The 22,081-nt window shown below is 41.2% G+C and overlaps 1 protein-coding gene across 2 annotated transcripts in view; it reads right to left on the bottom strand.

Moving 5' to 3' along the window:
• Window positions 1-22,081, bottom strand: part of SATB2 (SATB homeobox 2) — a 193,587-nt gene that overhangs the window by 149,651 nt on the left and 21,855 nt on the right. For both annotated transcript variants that reach the window (XM_020795339.3, XM_020795340.3), the window contains exon 3: window positions 345-521. In XM_020795339.3, the coding sequence (XP_020650998.2) occupies window positions 345-521 (177 nt within the window). The remainder of the gene's footprint in view (window positions 1-344; window positions 522-22,081) is intronic.

The raw sequence follows: 22,081 nt of genomic DNA, 5'->3' as shown, positions 1-22,081 counted from the left end.
TTTGCAAGGTGTCTGATATGTTTTGTTCAAATACACACACAAAGAGAGAGAGATATTCCATATTGTTCCTTTCTGATTGATAAACTGTGAATCAAGCAACAAACGAATAGGTGCTAACAATGTATGTCACAAACGTAAGCATGCTAAGTACAAACATTTTCCATCGGATTTTTAACAGTAAATGAATACAGAACTGCAATTTTAATGTTTGTTTCCCCAATATTCCTTGACCTTATTCACTTATGGATTTCCTAGCATAACTTATTTGTCTTTAAAGCATGCTCAAAAACTATGGAAGAACTTATAAACTAATGACCACACAACTGTATATTTTGATGCAATACCTTGTGCCTGAGCTGCAGAGCTGTGGGAATATCCAAGAGCCAGGAGTGCAGTTTCCACTAGCTGACTAAAAAGTACATCTTTGCGGACCAGAACAAACTCTGCATGTTCTTCTCGATTATCATATTCAAGAGAAGTATCCAGTTGCTCCACCACACAAAAGACAGGAATCATCAAACCTGGAGAGATAAAAGTGTTGAGTTCACAATTAAAGATCAAAAAATAATTGTTGGATGAGAAAAAGGTGACATCTAGTCCATGATCCTGTTTTCAACGGTGGCAAACAGGTGCCCTTAAGAAGACCACGAGCAGCCTGTGGAAACAACACCTCTCCCATGCTACATGCCCAAAAGCAATTACGATTCAGAGGTATATTGCCTGTGAGCATGTATATTCCATTTAGTTGACAGAACAAAGCCTTACTTGGGCATTCAGAACTCAGAAGAGCGAGCACTCTAATCCTGTTTACACATTTCCATTGTTGTCCTCACATGGAAAGTGTCTTACTGCAGGAATTGGCCTCCTCTATAGGTGGAAGTTCTCCATAAGATTCAGAACACATGCCTTCCACTCTCTGAATAACGCAGAGAGCTGCAATGGATAGAGTTTATTTTTCTTTAGAAAGTGCCCTCTACATGTAGAGAGTGATGGAAATACACGAGAAAGGGGCAAGTGTTCTCCCCTCTACATATATTACTGCACTTTAATACTGAACACACAAATAGGACTCTATTGAAATTGAAATCGTTTAATTCCTTTTAAAGTCATATAGGCTAACAATCATAGTTTAACTTTATTGTAGTTAAAATGTTTCCATATCACCTCCCAAAGCAGCTAACAAAATGTCATATATATCCCCAGCCCAATTCAGAATACTGTATTTACTACCACAAAACAATTACTTGTTGACTGAAAGAGTATATGCTTTCCTCTGTTCTAGAAAAGGGATCAGAGATGTTCTTTCACTGTGATCGTTAAGGATTCATAAAAAGATTATGAAATGAACTTTTGAAGGGAATTATGTCACTGTGAGTCAGTTAATCACACTTATTACAATCAATATTAGTTTGTCCTAATCACTAATTTGCTGGGTCCAGTTCAAGTGTATTATTGATTATTGATATAGTATTTAATTGTGTAAAGTGCTTTCTAAGGATTTATTCTTAGGAGACTTCAGGATTCTGAGGACTAATTTCCCAATTTTAAATATATGAAATTTAGATTGAAAAACAGAATTGTTAAAGGTGCCTACTGATTTTATTTTTGAGATGTAACCTGAATCCAGGACCCACAGGTCTTACCACACCTCCTATTATCTAAGTGCCCCAACAGCTATTACTAGGACTCATATCTGGCCTTATGTGCCTAGCAGAAGCAAGAAATAGCAATTATTTTATTTCCCACATAACCTTCAAATAAAATCATTCCAAGGCATTGCAGGGGATGGATGGATACCTATAACTGTATTGACCAGGCAAGCCGAGACCAAATAGTATGCCAGGACCAGTGGAGACCTACCTATGTTTAGTTTTCAAACCTAGAACCAACCTTCAGCACAGAACTGTACTATATGCTGTAAAATCCCTGAAGTACTTGAAGGCTTCCCTTTTACTTTTTGCTGCCTGCCAAGGAATTTCAAATGATCCTTGTTTGCTCACCTTTTCTATCTTTTTCTGGGGACATCAAAAGGCCACCCAAGCCCATAAAATCTGCAGATCAGAAAATGGCTAAATCAATCAATTTGCATTTCTTCTCCTCTTCTTGGACACACTACCTCTCACTGAAGATGACACAACTCTTTCTAGTTTGTGGCAGCCAGCTATGATACATAAACCAACTACATCTCAAAGATCAAGAGACATTGTGCTATTGTCACCAAATGCAGTGAGAATTAGACATAGCAAAGAAGACAAACAAATAGTCAGTACACACAATATCATAATACCATCTGTGCATCTAGGTTTTAACAAGTTTAAGAAGTGCCATACTGCACAATTCCATTTGTATTAAAACACATTTCTGCATATAGAACAATTTTTGTTTACATTTACCATAAGGAAGATCTGCACAATTAATAGGTTTGTTCTGTGGTTACCACACTGTGTGCTGTGGCACCCTGAGGCACCACCAAACCCGGACAGGGGCAATGTAGAATCCTGTGTTGTCCCAGAAACGTTGAGCTTGGCTTCGCTGGCTGGCCACTCTAATGGCCTCTTTGCAATACAGAGGGGGAGAAAGGCAACAGAATTCAGCTGCTACAGCAGAAAGAGAAGTCTGCAACATGAAACTAAGGCCCACCACTCTTGATGGTGTCAAGATGATGAGGGTCCCATGGAGGAGTTGGAAAGAGGCATGCACATGGGAGGGGGGTGAGCCTGGATACTCAGCTGGGCTCTACAGCAGCCCCTTCAGAGTTGGGAGCACCACCACCGTGGCTAATCTCCAGCTGGTCTCTCTGCTAGGATCCTAGCTGCCCTGCCATACATGAGACAATGAGAGCCATGGCAGCCGCCCAGGGCCAGGGCTGCTCTCCAGACCAAAAAGGGATACAGGAGCAGTTCTACCTGGGCCATAATGGAGACCAACTGCAAGAAGGGGAAGAAAGAGGGCTGACAGTTCAGCAGTCAGAGAGGGGAGGGAGAGGGAAAGAGAACAGGTCTCAGTAAGATGAGGCAAGCTTGCTTCCTCAGTCTCTATGGAGAAGGAAAAAATGTACTCAACTTACTGGCCACGGCTCCCCAATATGATACTTTGGAGGGGGGAGAAGGGAGAAGCCCAGACAGTGCAGTACTTTGTTACATTCCATAATTGTAAATTATTTTCAGAGAGAGCAAATAGAAGTATTTCTCAAGCCAGACTTCCCCCTCCCTTCTCCCTCTCTAGCCAAAGTATTATATCGGTGAGCTTCAGCCAGTCGCCAGTAAGTCAAGGGAGTCGTGAGTAAAAAAAAGTTTAGGATCTACTGATTTAGATAGAACACATTTAGACAGGTATTTGAATACTTCAGTAAAAGAACTGCTCAATTTGTTATTAAAAATTATGCGATGTGTTCAAAAGGAAAAGAACGTACACATAAATCTGATTTATGTAATATTTAGGAGTCTAAAGAGTCTTTTCAAAACATTCTTGTCCCCAGCTGTATTTATGCTGAAGTTTTGTTTGCAACTCCACATGCTATCTGTAGTTTTGTGACTGGGAGGGACTTTTCTGGGCTGAGGTTATTGCATATCTATCCAGCACTAACCAATCATTCCTTCCTGGCTTTGAATTCAAAGAGAGCCCTGCTTCTCTGTTGAGTGATTTTTCCTTCTTTTTCCTCAACTGGTAGCAATTGTTTGTTTGCAGTTGATCACATCAGTTGGTTGCCAATTATGTGTGCAGTACAGTGGTACCTCGACTTGAGAATGTCCCTACATACGAGCAATTCGAGTTAAAAACAGCTCCGTTTGCAAAAAGTTGCTTTGACTTGGGAACGGAGCCTTGACTTAAGAACCAAAAAAAAAGAAAAGAAAAGAAAAGAAAAGAAAGGAAAAGGAAAAAAACCTTTCCTGCCCTTTTTTTGATGCAAGTTCACCTTAGGTCAAAAGAAGAAAAAATAAAAAAATCACCCCCTAGCGCAGGGGTCAGGGAACTTTTTTACCTTTTACCCCGCAAAAAATTTATATACGCCGACATTACCACCTTGATTTGAAAGGAAGGAAATCATACATTATTTGAATTAAAAATATTATTGAATCTACACAGGCTGTGTATCGAACTAGCAGGATGCACCAAATTTGATAAAGATGTGCACTATTTTTGCTGGAACACATTGCACTCCAGCCATGGTGTGGTATAGGGAGTAGTAAGGTGTCCAATGTGCCTAGCAAGTTGCATTAAATTTTTGCTAGCTTGCAGAGGATCATTAGTGGCTGCCAGAGTGGTGCTAGCAATGATATGCTTGCTAGAGACAGTCAACGCAGAATTGGGGTGGGTGGGTTTCCCTACCACTTTAATCATTTTATGTGCGGTGCACAAAAAAGAACAAACCTGGCTAAAGGTCATGTCACCCACCCTGGTGCAACAGCCCAATATCAAAGGATCAGTGTGCTTTTTTTATCATCATCAATGGAAAACTCAGCAGTGGTCAGAAGATTGGAAAAGATCAGTCTACATCCCAATCCCAAAGAAGGGCAGTGCCAAAGAATGCTCTAACTACCATACAATTGCACTCATTTCACACACTAGCAAGGTTATGCTCAAAATCCTCGAAGGCAGGCTTCAGCAGTACATGGACCGAGAACTCCCACAAGTACAAGCTGGATTTTGAAGGGGCAGAGGAACTAGAGACCAAATTGCTAACATGTGCTGGATTATGGAGAAAGCCAGAGAGTTCCAGAAAAACATCTACTTCTGCTTCATTGACTATGCAAAAGCATGGCAGAAAGTGAGGAGGAATTAAAGAACCTCTTAATGAGGGTGAAAGAGGAGAATGCAAAAAATGGTCTGAAACTCAACATCAAAAAAAGGAAGAGAATGGCCACTGGTCCCATCACCTCCTTGCAAATAGAAGGGGAAGAGATGGAGGCAGTGACCGATTTCACTTTCTTGGGCTCCATGATCACTGCAGATGGAGACAGCAGCCACAAAATTCAAAGATGCCTGCCTCTTGGGAGGAAAGCGATGATAAACCTAGACAGCACCCTCCCCCCCTTAATTCAGTTTCACTTTTGCTTGCCTGCCACACACACACACACACACATACACACACACACCTCTCCCTCCCTCCATTTTGTACATTTAAATAAGCTTGATGAAGTCCTAGGTCTCTCGCACCTTTCTTTCTTCCCTCCTTCCCTTGCTTGCTCCTTTCTCTCCTGCTGCTTGTTTGCAGTCATTTCCGGAGGAAGCAGTCATTCAGAAGCCCTGGATTGGCTGATTGCCCGGGGCTAATCCTCAGCTGCATGCAATTAGGCTTATCTCTCCGATCTTTCTAACAGAACGGAGCATGTAGGAGTTCCCTGCTGCAACAAAGGAAGTAACAGAGCGAGGTGGTTTATAATTAAAGCTTTGGCTGCAGAGGGTGGGGGTGGGGGTGAGGGAGGCTGGTAGCAGCCAGCTCATCACCCCCAGGATTTTCACTTTTACCCCATTTGGGGTAATTTACCCCTGTTCCCTGACACATGCCCTAGTGGTAGATACGGATTAACCGGTTTTGCATTAGTTCCTATGGGAACTAAAGTTTCGACTTAAGAACAGTGCCTTGACTAAAGAACGAAAAACAGCAGAAACAGATTAAATGGTTTTCAATGCATTCCTATGGGAAATGGTGCTTCGACTTAAGGATATTTCGACTTACGAATGCAGTCCCAATATGGATTAAGTTCTTAAGTCGAGGTACCACGGTAACAAAAACAGAATACACACGTCTGTAATTTCAAGAAACTGTAAGTAAAGAAACGCTTTCCATTCTTCTGTTTCAGAAAGAGCTATTGAGGCTTTAAGTGCCAGTTAGTATGAAAGGGGTGGGCTCTGGTGAACTAGCTGTTCTCCTCTGCGGATCTCTGTACCTCGACTGTGTAGCAAAAGGAATTTTACCAGAAATTCAAAACTCTGCAACAATGTAAGCTGTTGAACTACACATTTCAAGGGAGATATTATCAGTCTGTAGTTTGTTGCAGCTTCTAAACAAATGAGATGCAATTCACAATAGTTTATGATAAATAAAACATATTAGTATTCGAAGTGTCACAAGATTCTTTATTAATTTTCGACTCAGTCTTCATCTTGGATAATAGCTAATAAGATATCCATATATATTAGCACCATATACACTAGAAAAACTGAAATCCTTATAAGTCTTACATATATATGCTGACTGGAAACTTTAGTGAGTAAGGTATCTGGCTGCAGAGCCAGAGTTTGGGAGTTTATTCCCCACTGTGTATCCCAGAAGAGTCAGCATGTGTGGCCTTTAGCAAGTTGTACAGTCCCAGGATGCCTCCAGAATGGTAAATCACCATGTATTCTCCATGTAGAAGTCCCTGGAAAGGTCTGTCATAAGTTTGAACTGAGTTGGCGGCACATGATTATTATGATACATCTTACTTGATCTACCACTTCCCTATGCATGTGTGTATGTAGTGTGTGCTCTTGCATGCGTGTCCCTGAACAAAATGTGGCCCTTGGGCCAGAAAAATCTCCATCATGCCCCCTAAAAAATCCATTCTCATAAAAGTATCACCTAAAGCTTCCCAAACAGTCTGTCAAACAACCATCCAATGAATGCATTGAAGCTTTCCAAACCCATTTTCACAGAGGAACAGCCCATGTCAGGACAGATTATGTGGATCCTTGAGACAGTCAGCAATCAAATCTATTCTCCAAGATATAGAAAGTCCTCATCTAAGCCAGAGAAAAATACAAAGCAGCCACATTGTCCTGCAACTATAGGAGCAAAAATGTGCGGGCTTACTCAGCTGCCAGACATAATTACATGTAGCACACTTCTTGCCAGTAGATCTATTCTTCAAGTATTCTGGAGTTTCACTGTACAATTTTTTTCTGATCCCAAGATGCTAGAGTAATATATTTGCAACAATTTCCAGGCATAACTACCTAGGTCTTATTTTATTTATTTATTTATTCTATTTATATCCTGCCTATCTGGTAACATGACCACTCTAGGCGGCTCACAACATCATAATACAATAATAGAATAATAACAGCAGCAATTAAAAAAGAGAATTATTACAATCAATATTAAAAAACATCAAGATGGGAAAAATGAAAAATGAACTACAAGGAGGAGAGAAGAGAAAAGCAAATATTAACTGGAGGGGAAGGCCTGCCTGAACATCCAGGTTTTTAGTTGACTTTTAGAAATGTCCAGCGAGGGGGCAGCACGAATCTCTGGAGGGAGACTGTTCCAGAGGCGAGGAGCCACTGCCGAGAAGGCCAGGTTTCTTGTTTTTTTCCTTCTGGGCCTCCCTCGGCGTCAGGCTCCTCAACCTCACCTCCTGACTCACGCGGGTGACATGGGTAGAACTTGGTAGGAGTAGACGTTCCACCAAATATCGAGGTCCTAAACCGTTTAGGGCCTTATATGTGAGCATCAAAACGTTGAAGTCGACGCGGAACTGAATGGGCAGCCAATGCAATGCGACCAGAATAGGAGAGATATGTAGGAATTTTCTCGCTCCCATCAGGAGTCTGGCCACCGTATTCTGCACCACCTGGAGTTTCTGCATCAACCTCAAAGGCAGCCCCACGTAGAACGCATTGCAGTGGTCTAATCTTGCGATTACAAGCGCATGTACCAAGGTAGGTAAACAATAGAGAGGTTACTTACCTGTAACCATAGTTCTTCGAGTGGTCCTCTGTGAATGGGTTTTATTGCACCTGCGCAGGACTTCTCGGACTATTCTTAGAGCTTAAAAAATGTGACTAGTAGGATGTTGCCCCATGGTACGCATGCTCCGCCCACTTGCCACCTCAGTTCCGAATGTCCACTGCTGTCAAAGCTCTGACCCCCATAAAGCTCAAGACAATAAGTGACAGACAGCAGGCGGAATGGGCAGGATGTGTGGGTTCACAGAGGACCATTCAAATAACCATGGTTACAGGTAAGTAACCTCTCTTTCTTCTTTGTGGCCTCTGTGAATCCACACAAATGGATGACTAGCAAGCGCACTTACTGGAAGGAGGGCTGTCACACCAATAACGAAGTCAGCACAGCTCTTCTGAAACTCACTTCCTTCTTGGCCCTGACATAAAGATGATAGTGTCTCATAAAAGTTGAGGGTGTAAACCAAGTGGCCACTCAACAGGTGTAAGGGACTTCAACGCCACGCAACAAAGCTGTAGACGTTGCCATTGCTCTAGTGGAGTGTGCCTTCAGCACTTCTGGCAGAGTTTTGCCTGCCAAGTCATAAGCCAACGTAATGGCCGAGACAATCCACCTCAAGAGTGTCCGTGAAGAGGCTGGAGAACCCTTTCGTGGGCCATGGAAACAGACAGAAGTCCAGGAAAAATACAGAAGTCCTTGATTCTGGAAATGTAAAATGTCAGCGTGCAATGAACATCAAGGGAGTGGAGCATGCGCTCAACATCAGAAGATGGATTGGGAAATAACGTCAAGAGAATTAGAGGTTAGTTAACATGGAAATCAAAGATCACTTTTGGAAAGAAAGACACATCTCAATATAATACAACCTTGTCATAAAAAAATTGCCTGAAGAGACCACTGAGGAAGTGGAGGTTGAACAGGTGGATGCATGTTTCACAGCCCTCTTAGAAATCTCTTTAACGTGGGATGAGAAAACAAATGGAAAGCTTCAGACCCTTCGAGTTGGTATTAAACTATTGCAGAAATATAAACCTATATTTATATTCAACCTGGTTGAAGACAAGGGATGACTGATTCGAGGGGGACCACGCGAAAACACCTTGGATGGATGTAGGTATTCAGCAGACGCAGGTCTAAGACAGGACAGAGTCCTCCATCCTTTTTCAGCACTGTGAAGTAGCGTGAGTAGAACCCATTAATAACGTCCTGGGAAGGCACCCTCTGGACGGCATACTTTTGAAGAAGGAATGAAACCTCATCTTCTAGAGCAGGTGAGTGCATTGTCGGTCTGACATGACCGAGAGGAGGAAGTTCTGTGAATTCCAGCAGGTAACCGAAACGTATGATGGCTAGCACCCAAGTGTCCCTGGTGATAGTGGACCACTTGCTGAGAAAGGGTGCTAGTCGGGGATGATGATGATAGACGGGTAGAGGAGAGTCAAGAGTATTGTTTATTCTTTCTCGTAGGTCGATGGAAACCTTGTCTACGCTGGGTCTGGGATCAGAAAGGAGGAGCAGCAGAGGATGGTTGAGTGAAGTTGGATCTCTCCAAAGCCTGAACCGGAGGTTTGTACGGGCAGTAGGAATGTTGGTACGACTGATGAAATGTGAAAGGTTTGCGCCACTGATTGCACTGGTACCTGGGTTGTTGTTGGATGGTATAAGATTGGGCCATATTACAGATCTTACGCAGGTTCTCCATTACCTTGTCAGTTTTTTCATTGAAGAGGCCCACACCATCAAATGGTAGCTCCCCAATATGGGTCCCATTGTCTATGATCCCAGATGGTCACAGCCATGCATATCGTCTCAAGGCAATAGAGAAAGACACAGACTTTGGGGCAGCATCAGCCATGTGACGAGATGCCAGGCACTGCTGCTTGGCTAAAGTAGTAGCTTCCAGATAGGTATTGAGGGCTGCAGCTCTGACATCTTCGGGGGCAGCTTGAAGGACAGGAAGGATTTTGCTCCACAGCTGCCTGTGGTAGGTGCCCATCATGGCCTAGTAATTTGAGACCTTCATCACTAAAGAAGCAAGAGAATATAAATGGTGTCCCAGCACATCTAGGTTTTTTTTCCTTCTTTATTCGTAGGTGTAACAGAGGATCGAATGCCCACTCTTGATTGATTTGAGTGGATGATTATCGAATTAAGTGCAGGATGCTTGATCAAAAATGATGTATCAGTTCCATGAGTGTGGTAATGATTGTCCACACGTCTCGAGATTTGCAAAGAAGTGGAAGGCTTTTCCCAAGACTCCTTGATCATATCCAGCATAGATGGGATGAACGCCAAACTTAATGGGGACTATTTCTCCTGATTAATGTCCTCAAAAACAAGAACATGTTTGGGAGAGGGTGGTTGTTCGGTGTCCAGTTAAAGTGATTTAGCCATATGTAAAATGAGCTGAGCATAGGAGGCAAAATCCTCAGATGGGGACGGGGGAAGAACATCAGCGGCATCAGAATCTGGAGTTGGTAAATTAGATGGTGATTCCCGGGATGACACGGAGGGAAAAAATTGATCGGAAACTGTCAATGCCGAAGAGGCACTAGAGATAGACAGAGATGGTGAAGGAGAATGGTGATGATTTCGAGTGGAAACCGGAGGGGTTGGTTGAGGGACCTGATGGTCAGAACGGGACCAGGATCCAGAAACAGACTGGCACAATGTCGGGGCTGTTGAAATTTCAGAGTGTCATCTCGAAAGAATGGCTTCATGCTGAACAACCTTATGTCGAGACGGAGCACGAGCCCAATGCTGTTTTTTGGTACAGTGCTGCCTCGCATTACGACGTTAATTCGTTCCAACGAAATCACTGTAGAACGAAAACATCGTAATGCAAAAAGAAAAAACCCACTGAAACATATGAAAACCCATTTAATGCATTCCAAAGGGCTTGAAACTCACCGTCCAGCCATTTTCAGTGCCTGTAATGCGAGGAATCCGTCCCAGAAAACAGCGGGGGGCCATTTTATTTACCCGGCGGCCATTTTGAAACTGCTGATCAGCTGTTGGAAAATCAACATTTTGCGAAGAATCGGTTCCCGAAGCAGGGAACCGATCATTGCAAAGCTAAATTCCCTCATAGGAAACATCGTTTTGAGATCGCAAAAACTTCGTCATAATGCGATTTTGTCGTTAAATGGGACAATCATAAAGCGAGGCACCACTGTAGTGTGTTTAGATGATTTCTTAGAACTTGGCACCATAGGAGCAGGCTCGAAAGTAGCTCGATGCCGACTCCGAACCGGAGGTGGTGATGGTGATTGAGAAGATTCTGAAAGTGTATACGCGTACCAAATACACTTATGATGTTCGTAGTACTTGGATACAAGCCTTGGATCAATGTGGCCATATCAATATTGATGCCAATCAATGTGATGCTTGATGTCATAAAGAGGTTCGTCATACTCTGGAAGGGCATGACATCGAGATGGATGTGGAAGAAACACCACTTCCCAGTATTGTAGGGATGGAGAGATATGCCGTCTCTTTGCTGTTCTCTTCCAAGGAGGAGACTGAGATACCGAAGTCTCCAAGTTCGATAAATGTATGACAGTTACCCACCCGGTTGAAACAGGCCTAGAATGGGCCGAGGCCAGGCTGGATGTGACATCAGCCTCTGGATGGCCATGACTTGGCGACCTGCTCGGTAGCAAGACTGAAGGTCAGGCTCAAGCTGGAATGTTAGCTTCTCTAGCCTCAGAAAGGGACATTTTAGTGCAACCCAGAAGTTGCATGTAGCTATTAAAACGCAAGGGTGAAAGAGAGGCAAAGGCCACCAGGCAAGAAAGTCACCTTCTGGAAAGTGATCTCCAACGCCAGAGTTATCTCAAGACAATGCCCCACAAGCTGAAGCCTGCACTATGATGCAGCAGGATGCCATGGTTAAGGGAATCAAACAGAAGAATCAACACATCTGACTTGCCTTGCTAATCTCCCATTGTGGGGCACCTACCAGGGCAACCAAAGCACTTTTGATTTCATAACTTGGGTGAGATACAAATAACTATTTTAATCCATTTCATACAGTATATGTTGCATCCAAGAAAGTATGTTAAATGTCCTACCAGCTTTATTAATGTTATTAGTATTAGGGATGGCAATCAGTCAATTTTCAACCTGTTATCACTTCCACAAATATTAATCCATATTTAGTCCTATTTCTTCATGGGGTATATGTGCTTTAATTACCTAAAGATCCATACTGCATTAATTTTAAATTCATTTCTCTCAAAATATGCACTTGGAATGTATATTGGAGCAAAAAAATAGATTGAAAAATGTGAGAAGTGTAAAACTCAACCAAAAATAAAGTTCCGATCTGCATATTCTGACAGGTGTGCACGGGCTTGCTCATCTTAGAATTTTATAATGGAATTCAAAAAGTTAAGATATGCATCATGTATCATTCACTGAGAATGGTACTTATCTTATTCTAAAAGACATTAAAGGACAGCCATGTTTCTCGGCATGTGAGGTGGCTTTTCTGATTAAGATTGACGCAGTTCCTATATATTGGATATCTAATAAGCAAACAGGTGGAGTCATATTCTGTAATATTCTGTATTCTATTTACACAACAGAAACTAAATGCCTATAGGAAACACCTTAATGTGTTAGTTCAGTGGTCCCAACCTTGGGTAACCCAGGTATTAATCAAAGAATCATGGAATAATTGAATTGGACTATTAGGCCATTAAGTCCAACCTCTGTTAAATGTAAGACTGCAAACACCAGAATCCTTCACCACCAGCTGCCTTGGCCACGCTTTCTGGGAGTTGCAGTCCAATAACACCTGGGTTATCCAAGGTTGGGAACCACAGTTTTAGTCAGATACAGAATGGCAACTATTGAACCTCATGTTTCCTAGCAAGATTAAATGATGCTTTTTTTGATCCTAGAGAATGGTAGTCATCATTATAGCCTTATCCTCCACAAATTTCTCTAATCCTTTTTTAAAGCCATCTAATTTAGCATCCGTTATATTATACTTCGTGGTATTCTACCATTTAATTATATATTGCATGAAGAAGGACTTTCTTTTATTTGTCTTGGACCTCTAACCCTTCAAATCCATTGGATTACTCCTGGTTACAATATTAGTGGATAAGAAAAAATCTCCATTCTCACTTCTCCACACTATGCATAACTGTACACATTTTTATCATGTTTCTCCTTACACAGCTTTTTCTAAAATAAGCATCAATCAATCTTTACTGTACAGCCACAGACTCAACAAGTTTTATAATATCCTTTTTTGAGATACAGTGACTAAACTGAACACAAGATTCAAAGTGGGGTCTCCTCCCATAATATTTTCTAACGATATGAAGAGTACTTGCTAGATCCTTCAGTCTTGTAGATTAAGAAGGAAACAAGGAATTTTCAAGTCAGCAAGATTATTCTTCCCTACATGACAGCAAGATAAGAACTGCTATTTTCTCCTTTCAAAATTTCTCTGTAATTTGTGCACGCATAAACAGGAAACACAGAATAACTGGTTGATTATTTTAAAAAGAGACAAACAACCTCTCTGTTGTATCTGATCCTTTTTAGAGTCCATGCAACAATATAGCAACCATAAACATTTTATGCAATTTATCTTATTCACGCTAAAGCACTGTTTGCATCAAAATGTTATTTGTACATTTTTACTTAATTTACCTGCTTGTTCTTATTCTGCAAGAGTGTCACAAAACATCTCAACTTTTTACAGGTGAAGAATATTTTTTCCTCATCAACAAAAGATACAAAAGATTTATATTCCTAACATCTTCATTGAGCTATTCCACTACAATCTCAAGATTACAACTAGGTTAGAGCCCTCCCATCAGTGTATATGTGAAGCTAGATGAGATTTTTTTTCTGAGTTTTTGGCCCTATGTGCATCACTATAGAAACACTTTACTGACTTATGCTCACCATTTTAATGCCCATTTCCCCAACTTGGAGATACCCCTTTGGAGTTTTTGCTTTAACTATCCCAAAAATCTGGTGCTATCAGAAAATGTGGCAACCTCACTGCTAACCTCTAACTCCTTCTAATTTAGATACAAATTTAAAGGGCTACCAGCCCCAATATAGATTCTTGGGGGCAGCCCATTACTTACATACCTCCACTGCTCTCTGTGTTCTGTTCTTTAACCAGTTACTTACCCATAATAAGGCCTCTCTTCACTCTCTTGCTAAATCTGCTGAGTTCTTAACCAGGGTTTCATCAAAAGATTTTTGGAAGTTGACATTTTACATGTTCTTTTGTTTAGCATTTATTAACACACACTCCTTTTCCCCTACAATTCACAAACTAATACTTTGCAGCACTTATGCACAAGTATTCTGAATTTAAAAATAAATAAACCCTGAGTTCAGCAAGACTACTTCCTAATTGTAGCCATCTCTTTCCAGATGCAACATTACTACCTGTGAAATTATCAGAGAAGGTATCTCATCTTGAAGCATATAAAGACATTTTAATTTAGCCACATCTGATTCTTGCATAATGAAGAATGGGGAGGAGTATTTTTATTTCACATTTTCTCAGATTCTCTGAGGACTGTATGGCTCTTACTCCGTTAACAATATGTTGTAAGCCCAACAAGTATTTCTACAATGGACCCTTGACTTACAGACGGCTTGACTTACAGACTTTTTGAGTTACAGACTTCTCTGGCCGCAAAATTTAGGTTTGACTTGCAGACTGAGAATTGACTTACAGACCAGAAAAAAACCAAAATGGAACAAAAACGGCCTGTTACGGGATTAATCGGTTTTCAATGCACTGTAGGTCAATGGAGACTTGACCTACAGACTTTTTGACTTGAGAACCGCCTTCCAATACGGATTAAGTTCTCAAGTCAAGACCCCACTGTATTATAAAATAACTAATATCAGTATCTTTGGCTTGGGGCTGGGGTTGTGTGTAAGACTATACTTTTGTCTAAAATCTTTAGAGTAAAAATTGAGAGCCGTCTTATACATGGAAGCTGAGGAGAAAAAAACAAGTGGAGGGGAAAGCAGAGATCAAAGTGATCCTGCAGGGCTTTCCCTTCCACTTGCTAAGCCTTAGCAAAAGGAAAGCATGGATCAAAGTGCTGCAGAATTGCTTTGATCCCTGCTTTCCCTCTACTTGCTAAGTCCCATGGGGCTTAGCACAAAGGGAGAAAGCAGGGATCAAAGCCATCATGCAGCACTTTGATCCTTTTTACCCTACATTTGCTAAGCCCCACTTAGATTTCTTAATTTTGGGTTAGAAAAGTGGGGCCGTCTTATACATGGGGGCATCTTATACACAGAAAAATACGGTAACAGAACCCAAGCAGCTGATGCCTTTCAGTGAGGGTCAGTAATGCCAGATCAACAGTAGTTCCCTTGCACCAGCAACTCATCATGATTCCTGGTTGCCTTTAGCAGCTGCTAGTGGTACTTATTGAAAATCAGGATCTCAGTCAATACCTTGAAAGTGCTGTCATGGCTTTTCTATGGCTAGCATGCCTACACCACGGTGTTAAAAGAAATGTATACATACAAGTTTAGAAGTTTAAATATTGGTTTTGGTTAACACCCCTACCCCTTTTTAAGCACCTTAAAAAGCATGTAAATTGCCTTAAATGACCAAGAAAGTCTTTGATCTCCCACTGTAATTCTGAAACTGAGATTTCATTTTCTCTAATAGGTACAGTCTGTTCATTTCTCATCTCCCAGGACAGAAACACAGGATAGCCAGTACAGTAATTAGAGGAAAACACACATGGATGTTTCAGAGAAGTGATTGATGTTCTTTCAATCTTTGTGAAATCAGAACTCAGAGGAATCCCACACTTAAATCCTGAAGACCAATCAAACAAAGCAAGCTAACTTGCATATTCCAAGAGGTGAGAGAAGCTAGTACTGCGACACTCAGATGTTTTTGTCAGCTCGTGCACTAGTGGGATGGTATATAAATAAAATAAATAATAAATAAATAAACATCCAGAACCTCAGCCAGCATGGCCAAAGTTAAAGAACATTGAGTGGTGTAAACTAAATACTTAAAAAATGGTTTCCAGCCCTAACTACATTTAAAAGAGGTTGATAACTGACAGTAAAAATATCTAGGGAATCAGTGTTCCTAACCCATGCCCTACAGTGAACTTCCAGAGTTTCGTTATTTTCTGAAAAAACTTCAACATTCCGCAGTTATATAATTTTCAGCATGCAGTACTTGGTATTATTCAGTCCCGTATCCTGCATACCACATACAAAAATGACAGTAAAAGATCTGTAATTTCCAATGTTGATCACATATTAATTCCATTTCCTTAGTCTGAGTTTCAAGATACATATTTTAAATAAATGACATCTAGTAAAGCATTACCTGTAACTGGTTTTTACAATAAAATAAGGGTATTTTAAGAGTAAACAACAAACATTCCCTCTGTGGAATGAGTTCTTTTAATAAAAATAGTTTAATTGTTTTAAATGTATAATTTATTGTATTTTTAATTATATTCTTTTTAATATCTTGAGCTGCCCTGAGTCCACTTATTGGAGAAAGGTAACTTATAAATAAGACAAATAAATAATTTTTTTCCAGAATTCCCAGGGAAGTGTTCTGTTCTTTCTTTTTTATTGGGAAAAATTAAAACTAAATTAAAAAGAGTTACATACACATATTGCTTTGGGACAAGTAATTGCAGCTTCTAGACACATCACTCTGAGATAATGTAGTACAGGGGTCTCAAACATGCGGCCCGGGGGCCATTTGCAGCCCGCCAGATGATAGTTTGTGGCCCCGCCTTGCCTGCCCCCCTGAAGCGCCCACGCGTCCTCTGCTTTCAAGAGTCAAAAAAAGCCTCACCTCGCTCGCCGGCTCTCTACCAAGACAGCCTGTCTGCCGGCTGGCAGGCTGCAGTTCCAGATGGAGGGTGCAAGAGGTGCTGTCTTGGGGGAGATCCGGCGAGTGAGGCGTGCTGCCACCCCTTTTCCCTGAGTGCCCCAGCCGCCGCCGAGTGATGCCTGAGAGCGAAGCTTCCTCCCGGACTGTCCTTGAAGAGCGCCTCCAAGCTACCAACAGCTGCCACCACTGCCTCTTCCAGGGAAGTGGCTTTCTGGCCCTTTCTCTCTCAGCACTCCCAGCACCAGCCCGGCCAGCGGCCGCCTCAGCACCCAGCAGTGTTTCCTCCTCCTCCTCTTCGTCCTGCTTCAGCCGCCTCGGCTCTGGAGGATGCCTGGGCTTGCCTCGCAAAGTTTGCTCCTCTGTCATAGTTGGGGCAGCTGCTGCTGAGTGTGCCTTTTTTTTGAGGGGACCCTAAGAGGAAGGTTGCTGGACCTCTGTGTGTGTGTGTGTGTGTGTGTGTGTGTGTGTGTGTGTGTGTGTGTGTGTGTGTGTGTGTGTGTCCGTGCGCACACCTGTGGAGGGGCCTGCCCCGTTCTGTTTAATTTCACAGGTACCGATGGGGGCTTTTCTCCTTTGGCAAGACAATTCCGTGACGTTTTTTAAAAATTTTATGTCGTGCCCTCCTCCCCCTCCCCGGCTAGGCAATTGCCGCCAGTCCCTCCTTTCTCCACTTCTTTGTCCTGCTGCTGGTGGTGGTAGTGAAGAAGGAGCTGGAGGGGGTCGTGGCTGGCGATGAGGGCTCGCGCGCTGCCCCTCCTCCTCCTCCTCGGAGCTCCAGCTGGGCTAAGGAAACTCCTGGGCAGCTTCCTCTGGCTCTTGCTCTGCTTGGCAGAAAATCAGAGGCGGCCCAGCCTCACCCAGACTCTGCCTCCAGCGGCCCCCAGGTAAATTGAGTTTGAGACCCCTGTTGTAGTATAAAGAATATTTTGTTACAGAGCTGTCTAAAATAAGTATAAACTGACCCATATAATTCTTCTTCTCCTGTTCCCATACATATTACTTTGATCTCTGGAATATATTCCATAATACATTTATGAGCCATTTGCTTGAAAATCAAAGTATTGTACTGCAAAGTACAAATAAGGTTTGTGCCATTCGTACTTCCAGCTTGTTGGAAATAACTGTTTTCTACGAGAAGACTACACCAGCTTCCTAACGCAGCAACATTTCAGAGGAAGCTTATTTGTATAAAATCACACAAAGTATGTTTCTGATCCATTAAACATTTCCTACTCTAGACAGATCACTAAAATTAGACTATAAAAACAATCAAGGTTGCCATCATAATCTTGATGTAGAAACAGAAATCTAAGTCAGATAACTGATTTATCATTAAAAAGTCACAAACAAGGCTTTCAGATCCAGAACACTTCCTCTAGTATAAGGGAAAAATTGGAGAACAGAGGAAGAAGCAAACAATCCCCAAATCTGGCTAGATGTTATGTGACTGTCCTTGAAACCAAGCTGGCAAAACATTATGGATATTACAGTCCAGGTGAAACGCAAAAGTGTCATCAACTTAAAGACTGTCTTGAGAAGTTCCACTATGCAGTTACATGTCACTGAAGATTCCGTCTCATTGTACCATATATTCAGCTTTTTTTAAAACCTAAATTCAGCCTCCTACTTGATTGACATAAGGCCTTCTATGTTGTTTCCTTTTTTTCTATTCAGAAAAGGAAAACTCACAAAGGGTGACTGTCTTGCCAAGGCAGTGGAGGGATCCATAAGAGCACAAACTGCCTTTTTGCCACCGACTGTACACTGATAGCTTGACACCTGTTCTTTTGCACTGGATCTGTAATGCCTATCTTGTTCTGCCAATCTGCTTTCAAGAACAATGGTACAATATATGTTCAGTTTTCTGAGATTTTTTTTAAGTTTGAGAACTTTTTGCTGCTTCACCAGTTGTCCAACTGTCATAACATCTATCGTATGACTGAAGCAGCATCCTGCAGGGCTCAAAAATTCACTTTGTTTGCAGTGATATAATAAAGGCACGATCCAGTCAATAGTTCCTTAAAGGTAACGGTTCCCCTCGACATTTTTTAGTCCAGTCGTGTCCGACTCTAGGGGGCGGCGTTCATCCCGCTTTTCAAGCCATAGAGCCAGTGCCTGTCAGAAGACAGTTTCCGTTGTCACGTGGCCAGCGTGACTAGGGAACGCCGTTTTACCTTCCCACTGAGATGGTACCTATTTATTTACTCGCATTTACATGCTTTCGAACTGCTAGGTTGGCAAGGAGCTGGGACAAAGCAACGGGAGCTCACTCCGTTGCGTGGATTCGATCTTATGACTGCTGATCTTCTGACCCTGCAGCACAGGCTTCTGCGGTTTAGCCCACAGCACCACCACGTACCATGGTGTAGTTCATTACAAATACATTACAGTATTAACTAACAAATGCTTCAATATAACTGTTGTCTTATAATTTTGGCATACACTGACACCTGTAATAAAGATACAATCCAACTCAGATTTTAAAAATTATGGTGTTTCAATGTTGGAGTCTAAATTGCTGTGTTTTTTTTACATTCCTGTATTTTCATATGGACAAAAAATACTTGTGGACTACAGAACAGACTGTTTAGCTGGCAATTTTCAATGGCTGCTAGTGGTAGGATATATTACATTTGAAAAGCTAGTTTCTTTTATATTGTTTTAAGAAGGGGTTAGAAGATGTATTTATTCCCTTCCTAGTGCAAACATTTAACAAATAATCCAACCCAAAGATGTATATATGAAATTATACAGAAAAGCCTCTACATACATACTGACCTCATTTAGTCATTGATGAGTTAAGAGGAACCACAATTAAATTAAGAACCAGGACTTGTTCAAAGTATAAAAATGTAGTCAAGATCCAGGAAAAATAATTTCAAATGATTTGCACCAAGCAAACACAAATACAGAAATTGGGGGTGAAGAGGTGAGAACATTATGTCATAGCTGAAAACAGAAACAGGAAGTAAAATGTTTGCTTAAGTAAATGTGTTAACAAGAATTTATAAAAGTTTGAAGGGAAGCAAATTAGAGAAACATACTGCCTTAAACCTCTAATCAGAAATGTTTTTCTTCTGCCTGGCCTCATACAGAAGAGGCAGGTAGCAGACAGAAAAGGGTCTTCTGGTATATCCCGCAATGATCTGTGGAAGACTGGCAAGAATCTGATTCCCAATTGTCTAACCATACCAAGTAAGACTGAACTTTAAAGTAACAAAATCTCTTGCCATGGATGGCTTTGTGCTAATTGTCTTTTTCAGCCGCCATATTCCACACCCATAAAAGGAGACTATAAATTAATTGACTTCAACAAGGTCTTATTGCATCTCTACTTGGAGGATTTTGTGTTATAATGCCCAATCTATACTAAATCAAGTGTTGGTATGTTGTCACCATGTGGCTTTCAGAGTGGGAATAGGTAATTGATTCCATTGCCTCCCTCCCCTCCCCTCAATTTCTGTCTGGGTCTGATTACTGTACAGTAGTCTGGGGTTCTTGGAGAAAACAGTAGACCTCACAAGCCTGCGAGCTATTCATCTCAATACTGCACCCTCATTCACATAACAATCCGGAAGGATAACTTCTCTGATTTTCATTCAAGCATTGCTACTTCTTGCTTTTGCAACCTCCTGCAATGCTGGTCTATTTTCATGACATGTCATTTAAGTAGTCATTTACTATTAACTTATTTGAGTCAATAGTTCATTATAAACTAAAGTTATAAACTAACAGATGCTTTGATATAGCTGTTGTCTTATAATTTTAGCATATTTCAAGTCTAAAAATAGATATTTTATTTTCTTAGGACTCTCTGCCTTATAAAAGAGGAATAAAGTCAACAAAAAGATGAAGGCTTATAATTTAAAAATAAAGAAATAAAAATAAAATATAATCAAAGGTGAATTCAGAAAACATATGAACAGAAGGGGTACAGTCAGTAACTCTGAACCCCACCTTACCCCACAGCAGATCTTCATATTCCAACATCTCAAATTACTGAGAAAAGATCATGTGGAAAACACTAAGAGTTCCCTTCTCTTGACCAACAAGAAAGAAGTAATGGTTTGGTTTAGACTTTAGCCAGCCTGTGCCAAAGCATACAGAAAAAATAATCAGGAGAGGCATATACAAGCTGTAAGTAATATGCAACAGAATCAAAGTGAGCTCAGGACAGGTATATGGGAGGAATACAGAGAGACTTCCATGAACCCGAACAGCTTTCTCCTGCTGCTATGCCTGAGGAAAGGAGAACAATACTATGTAATGGACTCCTTTGGGTTTGACACTGTACTGCAAGTATGCATAATGTCCTCAACAAAACAAGGCAAAACCTCAAATGCCAATCTAATGTTTCCATCCTTTTCAATGTATGTGTAGTTAGAACCAGCAAACTAAATTAAAATATGAAATGTAGTATTTTGTTTACGAGAACCTAAAGAAGTATGTTAGAAGCACACTCGTGTTTTATTCCCCATGGGCAGGCATTGTATTGAGGCCATAGGTGGCTTATGGATGGGAGGGAGGGAGGGAGTGTGCCTCCCATAAAGCTGGGAATAAGCCTCCACTTTATCCATGAGCCTCTATTGGTAGGGCAGAGGTTCTTGGCTCTTTTCTATCACTTGGTACATTCTCATGCTATAATTTGTTACCTAAGCCACTAATTGCACACCAAAGGATCAGACAACTTACTTGTCTTCTCACTTTCTAGTTTTATCTATTTCCATCTATTATTTTGTCTGCTCCTGTTTCCAGATGGACAGCTGAAGGTTCAAACATCACAACAATCTACAATTGCAGGTTCAGATGTCATGACAAACCATGGTTTAAGCCATGGTTTAAAACAAGCTAACAGAAGCATGATATTATGTCATAACAAGCTAGATTTCAACAAAGAATGCTGAGTGTCACTGCAGTGAACATGACTGCAGAACAGGAGGAGAATGCCAAAAATACTGGCTTATAAAGATTAAAAATGGAAAGGATGAAACTGATATGAAGGAGTACTAGTATAGAGTTATTATTGAAAGAGACAGATAGCTTGATATACAGTATATTCTAAGTCTTTGAGACAGAAATATTTGAAGTGGGGGAAGGGAGCAGAGCACATTTAATACATTATGAATAGTTAATTTTTTGTATGCAAGAAGGTATACTCTATTCCAGTAGGTAACTGCTGAATTACAAAGATATATTTTTCTGACACAGTCAAACTGTTTGTGGACAACAAGAAAGTTTTCACAATTAGTAAGGTGACCAGACTGATATATAGCTCACTGTTTGGTTCACTTTTGGTGCTGTTTGGTTTGCCCTATTCTTCAGTGACCACATTTTCAGTAACAACAATCCATCCTGCCCCTTTTTTACAAATTGTCCCACTCCTTTCTGGAACTGCGTTAGTGCTGCAGTTTATTTGATGTGATTGGGAGTGCTCCTAATCATCTTGTTTGGCAGTCTTTGTGGTTGCTTAATTTGCCCCCAAATAGAACTGTGGGCAGCAATCTCATGGGGGACAACGCTGTAATTTATGT

This window comes from Pogona vitticeps, chromosome 1 (genome assembly GCF_051106095.1).
Source record: "Pogona vitticeps strain Pit_001003342236 chromosome 1, PviZW2.1, whole genome shotgun sequence".
NCBI lineage: Eukaryota > Metazoa > Chordata > Lepidosauria > Squamata > Agamidae > Pogona > Pogona vitticeps.
Note: the sequence above shows the minus strand (reverse complement) of the source record. Positions and strands in the feature narration are given on the sequence as shown.